The sequence below is a fragment of the Manduca sexta genome, unplaced genomic scaffold, assembly GCF_014839805.1.
Source record: "Manduca sexta isolate Smith_Timp_Sample1 unplaced genomic scaffold, JHU_Msex_v1.0 HiC_scaffold_63, whole genome shotgun sequence".
Taxonomy (NCBI): domain Eukaryota; kingdom Metazoa; phylum Arthropoda; class Insecta; order Lepidoptera; family Sphingidae; genus Manduca; species Manduca sexta.
In genome coordinates, this window is record NW_023595440.1 from 677,169 (window position 1) to 699,139 (window position 21,971).

General features: G+C 35.3%; 1 protein-coding gene across 2 annotated transcripts in view; it reads right to left on the minus strand.

Moving 5' to 3' along the window:
* Nucleotides 1-11,540: 11,540 nt before the first annotated feature.
* Nucleotides 11,541-21,971, minus strand: part of LOC115454068 (mitochondrial coenzyme A transporter SLC25A42) — a 27,334-nt gene continuing 16,903 nt past the window's right edge. Inside the window, exons 6-10 of one of the 2 annotated variants that reach the window (XR_005113980.1) lie at nt 20,641-20,726; nt 17,068-17,251; nt 16,777-16,911; nt 14,593-14,679; nt 11,541-13,288 (exon numbers count right to left, since the gene is read on the minus strand). Coding sequence is in view for 1 of the 2 variants with exons in the window: in XM_037447173.1 (XP_037303070.1) it covers nt 13,285-13,288; nt 16,777-16,911; nt 17,068-17,251; nt 20,641-20,726 (409 nt within the window). In the remaining variant the exon portion in view is untranslated. The remainder of the gene's footprint in view (nt 13,289-14,592; nt 14,680-16,776; nt 16,912-17,067; nt 17,252-20,640; nt 20,727-21,971) is intronic. The other variant, XM_037447173.1, reaches the window with a different exon arrangement.

Consider the following 21,971-nt stretch of genomic DNA (forward strand, 5'->3'; position numbering starts at 1 on the left):
TACTCTAAGAGAATTCGTCGCAGCGGCAACATCATACTTTCAGTCAGAAAAACACCCACGCACACGCCATATTCGCATTAAACTACGATTATATACGATCGATACGAACGATTTTTGGTGAAAATATTCGTTATTAATGGATGATTTTTGGCACCATGTCAGCAAAGGTGAAAACGAGTGTGTGGTTTCATTTAGTAACGCAATGACAGCATGACCTTTTATTATAATGTAAGATTTAAAATGCTGTACAAATAGCTTAATATGTTTTTTGTAATAAATAGTAGTCCGCGTATAATCCCTTTGATAAAATATTAAACAATGTATTTTTTTTATTACATAAATCTAGTCAGTTAGTAGTTTTATAAAGGTTTTATACAGAAAAAATGTTTAATCGATCTCTGCAGCTCTTTAAACATAAAATGTAGTTTGCAATTTTGTAATTGATCGCCCATTTCAGCTTTAGACCATTCTTTTTTTTTATACAAATGATTCGACTGAGGTTCATACTTAGTCTGGCCATAAATACTGTTACACTTAATTATAAAAAAATATTACATTTGAATTTCGAATCTGTCATTTTTATACGATTGTTCATTGTGTTTTCTCATTTTGGCGCCAATACATTGTAAAATATTTTGCGATATTAAAATGGTGTGGGGTGATAAAGAGAACCGAATCGCTGTGATAGCATTACACAAAGTAGGTATGGAGCCAAATGCAATTTTTAAAACTCTCCATACACTTGGTATTAGTAAAATGTTTGTGTACCGGGCTATTAATAGGTACAATGAGACCTCCTCTGTTTGTGACAGAAAAGATCTGGCCGTCCACGTAGTGTTCGTACGAAAAAGGTGGTCAAAGCAGTAAGGGAAAGAATTCGAAGAAATCCTGTCCGAAAGCAAAAGATTTTATCTCGGGAAATGAAGATAGCACCTAGAACCATGTCGCGTATTTTAAAAGATGACTTAGGACTTGCAGCCTATAAGAGACGCACTGGCCATTTCTTAACTGATAATTTAAAGAAGAATAGGGTGGTAAAATCGAAACAACTACTGAAGCGGTACGCAAAGGGAGGTCACAGAAAAATTTTGTTTACGGATGAGAAAATTTTTACAATTGAGCAACATTTTAACAAACAAAATGACCGTATTTATGCTCAAAGCTCTAAGGAAGCTTCCCAATTAGTCGACAGAGTGCAACGTGGACATTATCCGACTTCAGTGATGGTTTGGTGGGGTGTTAGCTATGAAGGAGTGACTGAGCCATATTTTTGTGAAAAAGGTATCAAAACATCGGCACAAGTGTATCAAGATACCATTCTTGAGAAGGTAGTTAAGCCCCTTAACATCACCATGTTCAATAACCAAGTATGGTCCTTCCAGCAAGACTCGGCGCCGGGTCATAAAGCTCGGTCCACGCAGTCTTGGTTGGAATCGAACGTTTCGGACTTCATCAGAGCTGAAGACTGGCCGTCGTCTAGTCCCGATCTTAATCCGCTGGATTATGATTTGTGGTCAGTTTTAGAGAGTACAGCTTGCTCTAAACGCCATGATAATTTGGAGTCCCTAAAACAATCTATACGATTGGCAGTGAAGAATTTTCCCATGGAAAGAGTGCGTGCTTCTATTGATAACTGGCCTCATCGTTTAAAGGACTGTATTGCAGCCAATGGAGACCACTTCGAATAAGCTTTTTATATTTTTAATTGTTTTATATTTATGTATTAAACTGACACACTGTAAAAGTAATAAATGTTATTTGCAGTTAACAATTTTCTTTTTTCTTTATTACAATATTTATGGCAAGACTAGGTATATTTATCGATTCAATGTTGAGGTAACATCACTATTGTGGTTCAAGGTTAGCCTTAGTCTGTTGATTCCCAATGTGGTCCAGGACCACTGTGGACCAGGTTCCATAGGAGACTCGACGGGGTGTGTATGTTGGCATGAACATAAAATGGGGGTTCACAATTCGTAAGCGGGAATCCAAGAAAATGTTTAATTATTTATTTAAGGAACCCCAACAAAGGATTCACGGCATATAATAAATACAATGTCCTAGTATTTGTACAATTAACAATGTGACGTGCGTCTTCATTTATAGGAGACCACAGCATGCAAATTTATGTATTATTACAGCGGCAAAAATAATAATATTTGGGTTTGATAGTAAAGTACTAAAATGTTGGCTTGACTCCACCTATCAATGTAGGCAGATATTGTAAGAAGCTCAGCGGCTGTTACATGTAAAAACTTGCATATTCTGGCACTGTCGAAGTTCAACTAAAGTCCTGCACCACGCGGAGCCCATGTAAGCGCAACCCTTTTTCTAGCGTGGTCAAAGATATTTCTGAGCGATAAGCCACCTCTGCCCTTCTCGAACTACGCCCATGGTAGCCACTCTACTTTGCCAACTGTCTTAAAAGAAAACCAATTTTACCGTAAATGCTTCAATTCCAACATAAATATACGATTTTATCCGTGTAGATATCCTGAATTGACAACATTTCATTTTTTCAACATACCAAAATGTTTATATTTTATGAAACTAGATCAAAAATGATGGGACCCATATTTTTTCTTTTTTCGAAATGCAGATATTTTCATTCATGATTTTCACTTTGAATTTTGTTTTATTCTAAAACGACGTAAGCTCCAAATGACGTCACATATACGGCTCAAAACGCAATGACCTTTGCTTTGCAGTAAAAAAAATGAAGTGACAGTTTTTTTGTTTCTGTCTCTCTCGTTGAAAGTGTCAGTTGTGACGTATCTATTGTAATATTGACATTTGACATTGACAAATGACGGTGTCTTAGTTTTTTAAAATAAATGATAAGGTGGACCAAGAAACTATTTCATTCAACCGTATATGTGACGTCATCAAGCATTTTTCGGTTTTTAATTTTTTTCTCCGAAATTAAGTATTAAAAAAATATTAAAAATTCATAATCGAACTCAGAGTAGAAAAATTAAGAAACGGTATTTTTGTTTTGGGCACGTTTACATTTTGAAATGTTGTCAATTGGCGATGAAGTTGTTTTTTATTAGTATGAAACAATACCACGTTTTAATCAAATGCTCCCGATATTCTAACAAAATTTGTTGAAAAAGACGCCCAGGGTAATAATCCTTATTTACATTTCCTCTATCCCCAAAAATGAAAATGTTAAAGTTAAAAGCAATACTGCATCGTCATACCCCGTCAATAGATATTGATTAATCCCACCATAACATAAACAAATTGTGAGGAAACAAAATATTACAATGAAGCAATCTGCGTAAACGATGACTCGCTGTTAGAGGTCATTACAAAATTAACTATTGATTTAAAAGTTACATAATGGTTGGATGTATTGAATCCAATTTGTAATGGTTACCAATATGTTATTAGATTTTAAATAATTAGTTTTTACGAGTCCGAAGATCTAACTGAGGTGTTGGTTGTCTAAAAAGCAATTTGTAATGGTTACCAATATGTTATTAGAGTTTGAATAAACACTTTTCACGAGTTCGAAGGGGACTGAGGTTTTAGTTGTCTAAGAAGTCAATAGTCATACATTTTACAATTATACCAATAACTTAAATCAGAAAATACTACATGTTGACGTTAAGAATGAGAATCGGTAAGTCAGCTACAGAACGTCACGTAGTGAGTGACGGAGAAACTCTTGTTAGGTTACAGGAAGAAAATGAAGCAAGGCTTGTATTTAAATAAATATATGGTTGAAAGGCTAGAAGGTGTAGTATAAAAACAAACAAGTAATTCAAAATTAGACTGTCACAATACATTTCTTTTTTCTAAGTTTACACAGATTCTAACTTCTAATAGCTCTACGAAGTCGAAGGTAGTCAATTATCTCTAAATCCATTTAATCTTAGGCATAGCTAGGTAATATAGCGATGATGGCCGGCGGATAGCTTGGAAACGACTTTGTCCATCCAGGAAAAAGCTTTGCGCTTATAGAGGTTTCGTGTGGTACAGGCCTATCATCAAATGAGCTATCGTGCTCCCACACGCTGCCCCAAAGAGAATATTCATATCAACGACAAATAATATTAAGAATGTAACCTGTGGTTGCCTACTTGAAGAGCACAGAATTTAGTTATTTAATGTTGTATGCGTTTTTTTTTGCTTGTATTGATACTGTGCATCATTTCCCGGTAATCCGAAATAATAAACAAATAAATAATGTTGAATTCGCTGCCAAGTATATATAGCATCTGTTTGTTTACGGTTCAACCGAATTATTTTCTTAGGTCAGCATTTATTGGTTTTTTGGTCCTGAATACTTCAATTTAAAACATATTTTTATTTTATATCTCAATTTACGTTAGTAATTATGAGGAAAGTTCACTCTGCTATCGAAGTTCAACCAACCGCACCCGCTAGTATATATTATCATAATATCAAGTGTATCAAATCCAATTTTATTACGTTTTGGACAAGTTTTATTAATATTTACAGCATTTCAATTACCAAGCAATCAGGTTATGATTCAAGAAGCCACCGTACACTCTTTAATGATGTATAATGTTTCTTATAAGTGTCTAATAGATTTTTTTTATTGGTTAACCGTAAGGCTCATAATTGTTTATTTGTGTTTTTTGTATTTTAAACTTTAAAGTATTTATTACAATGATATTAATTACTTAAAATGATCTCTACGTATCCGAAGACATTCCGAAATAATTCCAAAAAGTTATTATTAAGTAGATCTTAAGATATTAACCTTTTTAGACAAAATAATATCACTTATATAAAATATCAAAAGTAGATTTTTTTTATTCAATCGTTTGTTATTCAATTATATTTTTTTATTCAATTAATTTTGTCACTCAATCTTATTTTTTTTAATACAATCACCATTTCATCATTCAATCATCATTTTTTCATTCTTTCACCATTTTGGCATTATATTATAATTTTTCTTCATTCAGTCATCATTTTTGTTATCTAGTCATTCAGGTGTCAGTAATTTTTCCAATATTTAATAAAATTGGTGTATCAGAAATGGTGCAGGTTCTCTTAGGACTTTCGAAACACAAATACAATAATGAAAACCTGGTTCTACAAGGAAATATTTGCATAAACTATGTCGCGACGATAATTTATGCCTTACAAATTACCCTAATTGCGTATTAAAATAAGTGCTTCAAGATTTTGTCTAAAAAGGTTAATTTAGAGTCAATACTACGTGCAATATTATGTAGAATAGTTATAAGAAAATAAAAGCAATCTGATAAATAAACATTGTGAAATACTTTTGGTTTTATTGAAGTTCCATTAGCGGCCAAGCCATCTATGATCCAGTACTACGAACTAGATTGTTTCCTTGCGTCTGTGTCAACTTATATTTTCTCATCTACATATTCCCTATTCTTTTAAAGGCTAATTTTCAAGTTTCTAATTTTAAATTGGCATAATATATAGCAATTACCATGAAACAGTATAGGCTCGCTTCAGTAATTGTTTGAACATAGCTTGACCAGGAAAATAAAAATCCTTGCTATGCTGTGGTAAAATACCTAGTCTTGCCATAAATATTGTAATAAAGAAAAAAGAAAATTGTTAACTGCAAATAACATTTATTACTTTTACAGTGTGTCAGTTTAATACATAAATATAAAACAATTAAAAATATAAAAAGCTTATTCGAAGTGGTCTCCATTGGCTGCAATACAGTCCTTTAAACGATGAGGCCAGTTATCAATAGAAGCACGCACTCTTTCCATGGGAAAATTCTTCACTGCCAATCGTATAGATTGTTTTAGGGACTCCAAATTATCATGGCGTTTAGAGCAAGCTGTACTCTCTAAAACTGACCACAAATCATAATCCAGCGGATTAAGATCGGGACTAGACGACGGCCAGTCTTCAGCTCTGATGAAGTCCGAAACGTTCGATTCCAACCAAGACTGCGTGGACCGAGCTTTATGACCCGGCGCCGAGTCTTGCTGGAAGGACCATACTTGGTTATTGAACATGGTGATGTTAAGGGGCTTAACTACCTTCTCAAGAATGGTATCTTGATACACTTGTGCCGATGTTTTGATACCTTTTTCACAAAAATATGGCTCAGTCACTCCTTCATAGCTAACACCCCACCAAACCATCACTGAAGTCGGATAATGTCCACGTTGCACTCTGTCGACTAATTGGGAAGCTTCCTTAGAGCTTTGAGCATAAATACGGTCATTTTGTTTGTTAAAATGTTGCTCAATTGTAAAAATTTTCTCATCCGTAAACAAAATTTTTCTGTGACCTCCCTTTGCGTACCGCTTCAGTAGTTGTTTCGATTTTACCACCCTATTCTTCTTTAAATTATCAGTTAAGAAATGGCCAGTGCGTCTCTTATAGGCTGCAAGTCCTAAGTCATCTTTTAAAATACGCGACATGGTTCTAGGTGCTATCTTCATTTCCCGAGATAAAATCTTTTGCTTTCGGACAGGATTTCTTCGAATTCTTTCCCTTACTGCTTTGACCACCTTTTTCGTACGAACACTACGTGGACGGCCAGATCTTTTCTGTCACAAACAGAGGAGGTCTCATTGTACCTATTAATAGCCCGGTACACAAACATTTTACTAATACCAAGTGTATGGAGAGTTTTAAAATTGCATTTGGCTCCATACCTACTTTGTGTAATGCTATCACAGCGATTCGGTTCTCTTTATCACCCCACACCATTTTAATATCGCAAAATATTTTACAATGTATTGGCGCCAAAATGAGAAAACACAATGAACAATCGTATAAAAATGACAGATTCGAAATTCAAATGTAATATTTTTTTATAATTAAGTGTAACAGTATTTATGGCCAGACTAAGTATAAAAATAATTTCTCCTATTGTCAATATTAAATTTAAAATAAAGTAAATATGGCGCTCTGGAGGTCTTTATATTCCTGATAAACCAGTTATATAAATAAAATAAGTTACTTACTTATAATTATTTGATTCCTTTAACTATGTATTAGATGGATATTTGACAATTAAAAATTGACCAAAAGGTAATCCATTATTCTGCCATTAATGCTGTTTATGAAAGTTCCACGTAAAGCCGTTGGTCCTGATCTCTCTCCGGTCATGTCGTCTCACCGGACTATGAGAAGGAACAGAGAGTGCTCACACTCATACTCACACACTCGTCTTCACCTTTGCTGACATTGTACCAAAAATTATGCATTAATAACGAATATTTTCTTCAAAAATCCTGGTTTTATTTTCCTGATTTTTTTATCATTTTGTAGTTTAATGCGAATATGGCGTGCATGAGTGTATTTCTGATTGAAAGTATAATGTTGCCGTGTCGACGAATTCTCTGGGAATAGAAGAAGTAACTTTAAAGCGCGTAAAATTAAAATTACTTTTTATTGATATTTATTTTGTTTGAAACTTCCACTTTTTTATTTAACATCCACGGCTCAAATAACTTATTGTAAAGTGTTATTTCCAAGTATATAAGTATGTGGTTTCATTTAGTAACGCAATATCAAAATGACCCTGTATATACTTATATATTTTATTTATTATCTCCTGCATGGCTCATCTCCGTTAATATTTCTGCCATGACCAAAATTCGGATAGGAAGGAATCAATGTCCATGCAAGTAAATAAAAAACGTTTCATCCATAAACATTTAATAACAATACAATACATTGCAAACTATAGTGAGGTATATACAAATACTATCTAAAGATACCAGCTTGGTACCACTGTCCCATGCCGGGAGCCCATACTGGCACGTTCACACCGCGAGACTAGAATAGGACGAGATTGTATGAAGCAAATGTGTTGCATTTTTTGTAAGTCTCTCATATAAGAGTTTGCTGGGAAGGTACCACCGCAATGTCTATTTCTACTGCCGACGCCACATAGCAAAAATATTTGAACTCATGTGTGCACGGGTATTTGCGTATTTGTGCAAAGTTTGTTAAATGTTTGCGCATTTGCCATTCGGTATCGGTGTTTCGACAACACATCAAAGCGTTCAGTTGTCGAGTTGCTTGAAGAACCGATTATATGGAAACGTAAAAGTGAAAGCCATAAAAAATTCAATTTGGTCAGTGTCTTACTGTGTTCAAATGTGTGGCAAAGTGTTTGTTCAAATATTTGTCTGTGTGTGGCGCCGGTGTATGGTCAAGCAGTGTGTATTCACTGTTGTGTTCCGGTTTGAACATTGTAGCCAGTGTAACTACTGGACATAATAATTAACATTTCATGTCTCAGACGAGCGCAGTTGAATACCAAATACTTTGTAATTCAAGGTGTTGGTGTTTCTACTGTTTATCGGTATCGCTAACCATCAGGCGAACGGAAAGCTATGTCATTAAAAGCAATAAAAATAAATAATGTATTGTTTTTTGTTACAGCTAGCTCCTTTGTACAAAAACAAATTGTGTAGATTACTTCATATATACTTTTTTGTGTCAAATAAATAGATCTTGGCATGTTTTGTTGAACAGTAATCACATTTGGATTAATTGCGTTTCAAAATATCGTCGGTTAAAATGCTAATTGACTTAACCGACATTTTTTGAGACACTTACTTTCTTATAATATCAGCCCTGTATTATATACTGTCCCACTGCTGCACGGGCCTCCTCTACTACTGAGAGGGATTAGGCCTTAGTCTACCACGCTGTAGTGCGGATTGGTAGACTTCACACGCCTTCGAAATTCCTATAGAGAACTACTCAGATGTGCAGGTTTCCTCACGATGTTTTTCTTCATCGTTAAAGCGAACGATAAATTCACAAAGAATACACACATGATTTTTCAGAAAAGTCAGAGTTGTGTGCCCTTGGGATTTGAACCTGCGGACATTCGTCTCGGCAGTCCGTTCCACACCCAACTAGGCTATCGTCACTTTTTACTTTCTTACTTTCATAGATATTTAAAATCAGCACTTTTTTCTATGTTTTTTTAACCTAGTTACAATTTTTCGAAAAAAATGTCGTTTATGTCATTTAGTCTTTCAACCCTGGATATTAAATTTATTTTTCAATAATTTGTTGGTTAGTACATTTTGATAGAACTGGGTTTCGATGTAAAATACCAAAATAAAGGTATTTTAACTTTGCTTCATACAATATCGCGTACATTGTGCGTAAGTACTCACTCCTTCGTGTTACTTCAAGTAGAATTAAAATAATATTCAATTTACGGTCGAACGAAAATTACCAATTTCATTTCTCGGGTTTGGGAGAGCCATGTTGGTCACAAATTAGTTTCAGCAAGTAATATGTAAGTAATACCTCACATGGTAAAAGAACCCAGACCCTTGCGAATCAGATGAACATAAACCAAGAGGGACAGTCGGACAAAATAATTGCAAAATTCTGTATGTCGCTTAAAATTTTGTGAATTTCTTTTTGTTTACTGTATTTTGGCTAATGTTTTTAATTAGTCCGTATACCTGTGATATACATTTTTTTATGTTATTTTGGTGTAAAAAACTAAAATATCAATTGAAGTAACGCGAAGAAAAATTATAAACAATTTTTGAGAAGTTTCTGTGAACATTGTGACGATATAACAACATGAACTACAATACACTAGTTCAATTAAGCAGAAAACATTTTTTTTATGACAAATAATATCCATTTCCATTTTTTTCCTAAAGAAAATTTAATTATATTTTAGATTTAATAATATCATCAAAAAAAAAATATGAAAAAAATGTCTCATGAGGTCGCGGGTTCGATGCAAATATTTGTGATTCTTATAAAAAAATATCAAATATTTAAATATTATGTCTAACATGCTGTCTCACTCAGAGACATCACGTATCACGTTTAATAATCAAAAGCAGTTGAACGAATTCTACATCGCCTGCACATATTCATTGTATTTTTTTAGAAGTAGTAAGTCAAGTAAACACATTTTATTTTTATGAAAAAAAGATCAAAGGCGATTGACCATGACTTTTTTTGTATATTTTTATGTATAGACAATTTTTTTTGGAAAATACATAGGTCGAATCCCTGAACAATTTCTGAAGGTTATGTTATTGTAAGAAGCCTGAAAAAATATATATGATTTTTTGTAATGACATTTTTAGATATTTGAGAATTCCATGAAAAAATAATGTGCCATCGTTATTTTGGTACGAATTTAAAAAATTTGTAGGCGATTTGAAAGATCAAAATTGTTCAGCTACTTACGTCGGTGACTGTACAAATAAACGAGCGATTTTTCTAATAGTAACAATCGAACCCGGAACGTCATGTAACCGATAGCATCAGTGCTACAAAAATCGTTTATATTCATACATTCATATTTATGAGCATTCAAAGTGAACAGCATTACAAACTTATAATATTCAACCTCATTTAATCATTTTTGAATAAGCCAACAGTAATGTTTTGAAAAAAATATGCTTTGGACGCTTTTTTTTAAAAATCCTCAGGCTTTTTTCATATTATTGGACGAATATACCGCCATTAAATTGGAATAACACATAAAAAACATTTTCCAAATATATATGGGAATCACGTTTTTTTAATAAATAAAATGAAATAAATTGACATGCTAAAAAAGTAACTCCACCGTTTCATTACTTACTTTTGGATATTATTAAACCCTTTTTTTTTTAAAAAACCTGTTCAAAGCATATTTTTTTCGAAATCACAATATACTATTTTTCGTAATAAAATTACCAACATTCATAAATATTGCACGCAGTGACGTCAAAAACTGATTAAGAGTTTCGTTACTACTTAGAAAAAAATACGAGGCCACATTCACGCCATTTTACGATACTTACCCTCAGGAGCCTATAAGTCCAAGATATCTTTCAAAATTAAAACTGTATTTTTAAACCATTAAAATGTCTCATAAAAAAAATCTTTTTTTTTAACCTCCTCTATACATTTTCACCCTTGACCGTTTTGTGACGTCACAATTCAACTCTCATATTGCATTTTATAATTATAATATCATTCTAAAATATACATATTCTCTACTTAATAATAAAACACGTAGACTGACGAGTGGAAGACAAAATGACAACAACTGACGACTATCTAAACTATCCCAACGAGACTTTGCGTTAAACTAATTCAAGTCTCTAATATTGTCAAGCTTTACTCTGATTGGTTCATTTTTACTATGGATCCGACGGCTGCGGTTAAGAACATAGTTGGCTCATAAAAAAGTCACTAAAACGGGCATTCTCATAGATAAAGCCGGTCCTGTATTGCAAGTTACAGCTTATATCTATATATATCTATATATATATATATATATATATATATATATATATATATATATATATATATATATATATATATATATATATATATATATATATATATATATATATATATATATAAATGAATCCCTATTTCCCTTGGTCACGCCATCACGCGTGAACGGCTGCTCCGGTTTCACTATTATTTTTTTGTGTTTGTTATTGTCAGGAAAAGGCTCTTATGAAAGAAAAAATTCAAAAAAATGCACAGAAAATTTGAAAATTAAAGAAAACTTAACGACAATATTAATTTTATATAACTGTTAATTGTTTGAAATAACTGTCAGCGATCGACAGAATGCGCGCTGCGAATTCATAGTTAAGACGGGACGTCTGTCGGGTCAACTAGTTTTTTTTATAAATAATGGCACATAAACCTTGAAAGTGCGCCATCCCTGCCCTAGAGATTACCTTTGTCGATAATATATATCCATACATTTTGACCGTTTTCTGTTTATTATATTGTCTTTAGTTATAAGCGACTTTTGAGTAATAATTAAATATTCTCATGTACCTTGACTTATCATAAGCGCTATGTTCGCTTACGTGATGAATAAAGCATTATATTTTTTATTTTATTTTGACGATTGTACAACGCCTTCTTGGTTATGGTCCCTCGTGTAGTTACGGCCCAAAAACCGACTATATGTCAAACAATCTCAGGAAAATCATGTTTTTCTTTAAAAAAAAACTTTTTCTAAGGATTTCCCGCCTAGGAATTGAACCCAGGTCTTCATGGTCTATAACACGCTACGCATGTCAAGATCAATGAGTCGATTTGTTTGAGTAGATATAATCTCATTCTACAAGCTTATCCCGTCACATAAAAAAAGAAAGATAAAAACTCATTTTTTTACTAAAATATTTTTGTTAGATATCCAATATCATGAAAACCCTAATTCTATACTTTAAAATCATTACAAAATATACATAAAATGTAACATTACAACGTCTCCTGATAACAATCGCATCTGTAAAAATAGCGATCCACTTTTAGCATTTCATTATCAAGGTACTGTTATACCAAACCTATTTCATTCAAAACTAAATAAACGAAAAAAAAAATCTATAAAAACAATTTACTACATTTTTAATGGATTTGGTAATAAACAGTAGCTAGATAACGCAACGTTAAAGCTCCACACGACGGCAGCTCCGTCCCTCCGACCCTTCCGATAATTCCGGCCGCGTGCCGACGCAAAATAGGTAGACTGATATATCGCTTGCGCACCTCTCGCGTTACCCATAATGGCTGATGTCTCATCCTCACTCAGAGGCCGTCCTGAGCCGAGGCCGTGACCCTCTAGAGGGTCCTCAGCATGGTCACTTAAGGACTCACAGTGCCTGAAGCACTCACCCGCAAGACCGTTTGTATAAGCCGGCCCTGCCAGGCTAACAAACGTATGACAATATAAAAAAAAAACTGTTAAAAAAGTGAATATTTTTCAGATACAATAGTGTACTTAGAAAACATCGATTTGTAAACTAAATTCCCATAATCTCCACCGCTCGTCAATCTACGTAAAACAACTTTTTATATATTATTGTCAATATTTATCTTCAGTCGCACTGACAGTCAACGAGACAGTTTCAATTGAAAAACCGTTTGCGGAGTGTAACGATCGGATACAATCAGTATATAAAGAATACGTAGTTCTATTAAAATATATAAAAACATTATTATAATGTATAAGTATAAGACTTAAAATCTCACGTCTCAGGATGGCGAGCGCAGTGGAATACCAAACAATACTTTGTAATTCAAGGTGTTGGTGTTTCTACTGTTCATAGGTATCGCTTACCATCAGAACGGCAAGCTCGTCTCGTCATTTAAAACAATAAAAAAATAACCTTTTAACTATTATTTGATATAGAAACACAGAAATATTTTACGATCGTAATACATTACACTATGCAAACGATTTAATAACAACGCCACCTACCGTCTAAGAAACGCAACTATCGGTGACATCTAGCGGCGTGCGGAAACACTAAACCGAACACGACGGACTAACGAAGCATGTTACCTGCGAATAAAGTTTGAAAATATAAATTCAATACGACAATCACATGAAGACGAAAAAAGAAAACTTTTGCCAAACTTGTTAAAGGATTGACACACAATTTTAGTTTCGATGGTCGAAAGGCAAATTGTCTTAAGCGACATTTTTTTCGATTTTTTTAACTAGATTAAAAAAACACAGAAATACTTGCTTTTTTTTTGTTATTGTGTTTTATTGTAATACTATCGACCCGCCCCGGCTTCGCACGGGTGCAATATTTCCCCACTATTTAATGGATGTTATTATACATATAAACCTTCCTCTTGAATCACTCTATCTATTAAAAAAAACCGCATCAAAATCCGTTGCGTAGTTTTAAAGATTTAAGCATACAAAGGGACAGAGAAAGCGACTTTGTTTTATACTATGTGAGTGATTAGTGATAAGAGTTGCTGTAGAGGGTAGTGTTCGTGTGTAGGTGTGGTCGGCAAAGGGTAGGGTCATGTTATTTGATAGGATGGCCGTTCCCCATGCCGGCGTTATGAATAAGTGAGGTGGGGGACCTTCCCGTCCGTTCCCCCAGGAGTATATCAATTCTTGTAAGGCAATCATATCTTAGTGACAAATATACCAAATACCAAAAGCGGCGGTAGCCTAGTTGGGTGTGGAACGGACTGCCGAGACGAATGTCCGCAGGTCAAATCCCAAGAGCACACATCTCTGACTTTTCTAAAAAAATTATGTGTGTATTCTTTGTGAATTTATCGTTCGCTTTAACGGTGAAGGAAAACATCGTGAGGAAACCTGCACATCTGAGAAGTTCTCTATAGGAATTTCGAAGGTGTGTGAAGTCTACCAATCCGCACTACAGCGTGGTAGACTAAGGCCTAATCCCTCTCAGTAGTAGAGGAGGCCCGTGCAGCAGTGGGACAGTATATAATACAGGGCTGATATTATTATTAAATATACCAAAAAATAATTATATAAATATTTTGATGCGCCATTTTTTTCTGCGTCGTTTGATCTAGGTTTTGTAGGTCTAGGTTATAATCACTACTCAAAAATGTACTGATTGTCGCTTAGATATTATTGCCTTTCAAGCGACGATATAATTTTCTTGAAATGTGTGTGCGTGTGGTGGTTGCAAACATACAAAAGTGTGTGGTCTTTTTATTATTATTAAGTCCTGATTTTCAATATGTTTGAAACTTAGTATCATAAAAAATGTCGCCTAAGTCAAAAGCATTTCTTATATATTTGTTAGTAAAAAATGCAAAAAGTTTTTTAAATTACACCACACCATGCCACTCAAAAGAGATTCGACTCACATATTTCATTTAGGAATTGATCCCAGAACGTCTCTACGAATCCTCCACGAGGTTTAATGTTATAATTTCGTTGCGTCAGACCGAAAACTAGAAACAAAATAAGCTGTACCAGTATGGGACGGACGGAAAACAAAAAAAAATGCAGCGGGACCATATCGGGAATACACTTTATTAAATAAAAAAGGAATCACGGCAATCGCTCCACAAATCTCTGAGTAATAGGTGTAAATACTTACCTCCTTATTCATAGACATTATTTATCTAAGGAGCATTGCTGTGATAACGAGTCTGTTTCTCAGCTTCGTTTGTCTGACAGCCAACTAGATTCAAGTTGTATCTCAATATTAGCTAATTACAACGGCCCTATGTCTACGCACTGCGAACGCTGCCATGCCGTCAGCACTGAGAAACAGACTTGTTATCACAGCAGTGCTCCGTCCTTAGATAAATAACGTCTATGAATAAGGGGGTGAAAAACAAATACCAATAGAGAAATTCCTTATTTTTTTAAACCGTTTAAAATGTCCTAAAGTATTTTTATTATTAAAATAGCCTTCATATATTTCAATATAAATATTATGAGTTTAATAGCGGATTGGCTCGGTGGTGAGTTGTATGGTGTAACTGCCAGTGAAGTCTCCGGTTTGATTCCCGGATAGGGCAGTGATATTGAGTTCTTCTACTCCTTATCAAGAATTTATACCCGATATGGCAATAGGCTCGCCCCCTATGGGGCGAAAAATATGGGCACCAATAAGGTATTTGACCTTTTTTATAACTATTATAAAATATGTACATCATATAAATTCTAAAACAGAAGAAATCATTGAAATCTGATGAAAAACACACGTTATAAGCCTTTGAAGTTTGGTAGGAGGATGCGTGCGAATGAAAGAGATGGAGCGATATCCCCACTTCACATTCCTGCACGTAGCAATATTTGAAATATGAATTACTGCCTCATTTCTTATCGAATTTTAATGCTGTTTTCACAGAATTTATTTTATTACTAATTGCTGTTACATATTAAAACATGCATAAAATCAAACAGTCAAATACCGTATTGCGCCTCTGCCTACCCCTTTTGGGAATAAAAAGTATCTATGTGTGTGTGTGTGCAGTATCAGTATCAGTCATGCTGGTACTGCAGCAAGAAGCTGAATGAGGGTTCCCATTGTTGGCACAATGGGTATAATTTTTTCTTTAAGTATATGTTTTGTTTGTCTCCGCTTGTATTGTACACGTTATACTGTTATTGTTCCAATAATAAATCTTTCTTTTTTATTTTCATTTTTTGGCAACAAAGTCATTCATTAACAAAATCTGTTTTAAAGATAAAATTTACTGACAAAAGACCTATAGTGCCGAACAGATAATCTATACTATTATATAAAGCTGAAGAGTTTGTTTGTTTGTTTGTTTGAACGCGCTAATCTCAGGAACTACCGGTCCAAACTGAAAAATTCTTTTTGCGTTGGATAGCCCTATGTTCGTGGAGTGCTATAGGCTATATATCATCACGCTATACCCAATAGGAGCGGAGCAGTAATGGCTAATCTCAGGAACTACCGGTCCAAACTGAAAAATTCTTTTTTGCGTTGGATAGCCTTTTGTTCGTGGAGTGCTATAGGCTATATATCATCACGCTATACCCAATAGGAGCAGAGCAGTAATGGCTAATCTCAGGAACTACCGGTTCGAACTGAAAAAATATTTTTGTGTTGGATAGCCCTTTGTTCCTGGAGTGCTATAGGTTATATATCATCACGCTATGACCAATAGGAGCGGAGCAGTAATGAAACATGATGCAAAAACGGGGACAATTTATTAGTTTTGAGAGCTTCTGTTGCGTGCGCTGCGTAAACGGTTAAAGTTATGCAACAATAATGTATGACGGGATTGTTCCTTTAAAAGTTCTACAAAAATATATAATAAAACAAAGTCCCCCGCTGCATCGGTCTGCCCGAACGTGTTAAACTCAAAAACTACCCAATGTATTAGGATAAAATTTGGTATGGAGACAGTTTGAGACCCTGGGAAGAACATAGGCACCCGGGAAAATATATAGCGTGACTTTTATAACGGAAAACTTTAGCCCGAAAAACTTTATAACGCGGGCGGAGCCGCGGGCAAAAGCTAGTTATATATAAAAAAAAAAATAAAAAAATTCTTTCTTTCACATACCTGTGCATTGTAACGAGTACCTCCCGCAGCGCGTTCTTGATGGCGTCGTACGTGGCGAACGATATGCCCACCGCGATGGGGCCCTTCACCCAATTCATGCTGAGGCCCTTGAAGAACCCGCGCCAGCCCTCGGACCTGGGACGGATATACGTCTTATAAAATGATATCCGAAGTAAGGATGGCGAATAAATCCATGTCAGCAAAGTTAAATATATATTATTTTTTTCGCATGCGCCTGCGCACGATGTCCAGCGGGTAGTTAGTAGTCTGAGGACACTACACTACACACACCTGTACACAGTGAGCAGCGTGTCCGCGATGGTGCTGTACGGGTAGGAGCCGTCCACGCGTCGTCGACTGGTCTGCATGCGCCTGCGCACGATGTCCAGCGGGTAGCTTGTGGTTTGCGCCAGGGCACCCGCCGTGCCTCCGAATATGACGTTCATTATCGTGCCTTGTTCGCGGCCGAAGTAATCTGAAGGAATGATAAAAAAAATAACATTTGTTGGCTTTAAAACCTAAAAAGCCCTGTATTATATTGCCCACTGTTGGGCACAGACCTCCTCTACTACTGAGGTATTAGGCCTTAGTCCACCACGCTGTAGTGCGGGTAGACTTCACACACCCTCGAAATTCCTATAGAGAACTTCTCAGGTATGCAGGTTTCCTCACGATGTTTTCCTTCACCGATAAAGCAAGCCGATAGTTCACAAAGAATATGCACATAACTTTAGAAAAGTCAGTGGTGTGTTGGGTTTAGAACCTGCGGACATTCGTCTCGGCAGTCCATTTTACAACGAACTAGGCTATCCAAGCTAGTGAAATGAATGAAAAATTTCAAAAGAAAAATATGAGTCTCATAATATTAGATATCTATATATATAAAAATCAATTGCTGTTCGTTAGTCTCGCTAAAACTCGAGAACGGCTGAACCGATTTGGCTAATTTTGGTTTTGAATTATTTGTGGAAGTCCAGGGATGGATTAAACGATGACGAAAATAAATAATAAATAACGGAAAATACTAAAAATGACAATTTAAGTTTTCAATACAAAATGTTCCTAGCCATGAAACATTTGATGTCTTTTGTCTGGCTATCACATATATGTAGGTGCGTTAAGAAATTTGTCTGTTTCATAGTTGTAATATGAGGTCCGATTTCTTTGGTTTATTTTGTTCAAATACAAAACATTTCAGAAATAAATAAAGTGTAAAAGTGTCAGTTGGTTCTCAAAAATAGAAAACAAATAAAGAAATTTCAAGACTATAATTAAAATCTATCATCAATTGTTCAGTGCACGAGAACTTTATTTAATGTTATTGTCGCAAATTGCCACGGAGAAGATGACTTAGATCGTCGAAGTTAATGAAATGTGCGACGAGCTACCTCACGTGCAAACCTTACTGTTGACTAACGGGAGACAGATAATGATAACATACGTATTGGTATGGCAAAATTGCGTTCCACAATGAATAATAATAATAAATTTATGTAGGTGATACGAAGTTCACGGGGTCATCTAGTCTATATATATAAAAATGAATTGCTGTTCGTTAGTCTCGCTAAAACTCGAGAACGGCTGAACGGATTTATCTTATCTTGGTCTTGAATTATTCGTGGAGGTCTAGGGAAGGTTTAAAAGGTGAGAAATATTCGAATAATTGCCGAGAAAATCCTCAAAACAGCATTTTTCTATTTCCCATACAAACGTTTTCTAACTAATACGTAGAGTCAATTTGAGCTTTATTGCTATTGTATAAAGTTCACTGTTGTCTAAGCAATGTAGGTGTGTTCCTAACATCAAAGCAGTGTGCGTTGGAGCACAGAATATAATAATGTAATGTCGCGTTCTGAAACTCAACAAAAGTGATATCGCGGACCCGACTAAATTGAACAGTCACAAAATTTAATATATCATTAGTTATTTGGTTGGCTTCACGATATTATTTCTTTTGTTTTACTTTAAAATGCATGTTTTCGTTATGGACAATTTTTGAGCTACTTTTGCATATCTATACTTATAATAAATCTGTAGAGCGGTCAATTCTGTACATGAAATATATTTCCAAAATAACTGGGGGTGATTAGGGATCGATACTGATGCCAAAAATGCAATTAGTAAAATTTTTGTCTGTCTGTATAACCGTTATAGAAACAAAAACTACTCGACGGATTTTAACTTAACTTTTCATACTCCTGAGCTGGTTATAGTATACTTTTCATCACGCTACAATTAATAGGAGCATAGCAGTGATGGAAAATGCTGGGAAAACGGGAGAAGTTACTCCATTTTTTAAGCTTCCGTCATTTCGTGTGCAACCTTAATGGTTAAAAGTTCCTTCGATTTCACCAGGATCCCATCATCAGACCCTGACCGGACAATCGGACCACCTGCATACCACCATAAATTAAAAAAACATCCCGACAAATTGAGCACCTTCTCCATTTTTGAAACCCGAAATCCACGCGGGCGAAGCTGCGGGCGGAAGCTAGTAGCTTCATAAATATAAACATTTGAGTATGTTCAAAAATGAAAAGTCACTTTAGGTATGCAGGTTACTTCGCGACGTTACATGTATGGCTCGGTGTTACATTACTGTGCATTGACGTATATTCTATAGACACGAACGTACATATAAACTATTTGTTCAAATCTGAACTAAAATGGCAAAACGCCACTGTTATAACATATTTATTCACTTGAGCAACAAATGATTTTACTTATTTAACTAATATGTTTTATTCAAATCCAGGTTTACACTTAGAATCGAGTTATATTATGAGCGGCACTTCGTACACAACCACAAGCTGTCAATATTGACCATACTAAAGTGTACGGATTGCAGTACAGTTGGTATGATCTACAACTTTTGTCTGACCAATTTTTACAATACCACCAGTTTCAGAGAAAAATGAAAAAAAAACTAATTTTTTGACCTTTGACCTTGAATTAAATTTTTTGCACACATAGGATCGATGAGGACTTTGACATTTTATTTATAATGACGTATTATTAATTTTCATTTCTATGCGATTTTTTCCAAACACAGGTTTTTTTGTCTATTTTGACTGGACTATACATAGTACGTATATATCGATGCAGCTGTTTGTAATCAACATTGACTTTTATCAAATCTGTTGGTCATTAAATAAATACAGATAAAAGAAATCTAAATTATATGGATTAGAACGTCACGATACTGCTGAAGTTTGTTCGATTATCGTCAATGGCTCAGCGGAAGACGAGCGCTGGTTTTATCATGTAGATTTGAGGTTGCTTTTGTGAAGGTCACATAGATAAGTGGTACTGCTGGTGGTAGGTCTCTCATATGTGAGAGTCCGCCTGGATACCACTGCAATGTCTATTTCTGTCAAGCAGTGTGTAGTCACTTGTGTACTGGTTTGAAGGACATAGCCAGTGTAACTACTGGACATATTGAGACATCTCACGTCTCAGGGTGGCTTGTTTTTGTATTTATATGTAATCTTGATTGTTACATTCCTTTGTCTAATTTTATATAGAAAAACAATTACATTTACGAATACCACTTATTAATGTATAAAATTTATTTGTCTCGATCAGACACACACAGAGAGAAACAGAGAGAGGGGGAAAGAGAAAGAAAGAGAGAGAGAGAGAGAGAAAGACGTACAAACATGTACGCGCACGCATAAATGCGCTTACACATACACACTCACACATAGACGCAACTATACTACGTCTCTCTCTCTCTCCCTCTCCCTCTCTCTCTCCCTGTCTCTCTCTCTCTTCCTGACTAATCTTCCCACATGATGGTGGGGTCAGCCTCACATTTAACTACTACGTCACAGAGTTAGTCTATCACACTATTTAAATACTCACCTAAATACTTGTGCTTCAGAGTGTCATAAGTGAAGAACGAGACGCCCGCGTATGGGATCACGCCCAGCACCGTCGCAGGGTAGCCTCTGCCAAGCAGAACTGAGACTTAGCACGCTTAACACAGGGTACATAATACTTGGTGAAATAGGACGACTAAATCTCAATGTTTGAGAGATGTTTGAATCGAAAGTTAATGAAGTGTACTACGTCTTTTAAGAACAAATCTGTTTTGTCTCTGGTCGCATAATTTAAGTCAACTTAATTCAATTTCACGACTTAAGTTAATCACAATATATTGAAATAAAACTAAGTTATCGCGGATTTTATCGCGGTTTTCCACGGGACTGATTTTCTCCCAAAGTTTCTGAAATTTTGCAACTTTCATGTCTCAGCGGTGTCTTGATCTGCCGGTGTTCATGTGTACAGATCCAGGCAAAGCCCAACCATCTTCCCTATTGAAATTTGCTTTTTAGCCTAATCCCTAGGCAGGAATCGGGCTTTGGCGATTTGGGTTTCAGCCTAATCAGTTCAGGGTCTTCGTAGGTTTCGTCAGCTATGTGTTCTTTTACGCGGGTCCCTATATTAAAGAACACATAGCTGACGTGAAACACCGACGCTCTACGAAGTCTGCAGTCGCTGAACATTCTGAAGGAGGCTCCAATCATTATTTGCGATTAGACAAGCCACAAATCCTTGCCAAAGAACACCGATTCCTGCCTAGATGATTCGCGAGGCTATTGAAATTAAAACACCCAAATTTCAATAGGGAAGATGGTTGGAAGCTTGCACAAGCCTGGGATCCTGTTCTACATTTAATTAAATCGGAACCCAAAAGACCGGCTGCCAGATCTCAAGACACTGTGAGCTCATTCTGCGTAGATCGGACCGTCAACAGCTAAAATTTAAAAAAGTTGTATATTTGAAAATGTAGGTAGATATTGTAACTTTGACTTTACGGATGAACAACACCTCAGTCCCCCCGTGACCATGAAAGCTGCAAAGTCTTCGAAACGTCGGGAGAAAATAATAATATATATAAAACCGCGATAAAATCCGTTAAATAGTTTTTAGTTTTATTTCAATGTCTAACATTCGCGTAAACATAAGAAATCATTAATCACAATATAGTTTAGCGACTTAACTCAATTACATTTAAATCTCGCGACTTAACCCAATCAAGCTTTAGTCTCGCGACTTAACCCAATCAAACTTTAGTCTCGCGACTTAACCCAATCAAACTCAAGTCTATCGACTTAACCCAATGAAACTCAAGTCTTTCGACTTAATCTAATCAAACTTTAATCTCGTGACTTAACCCAATCAAACTCAAG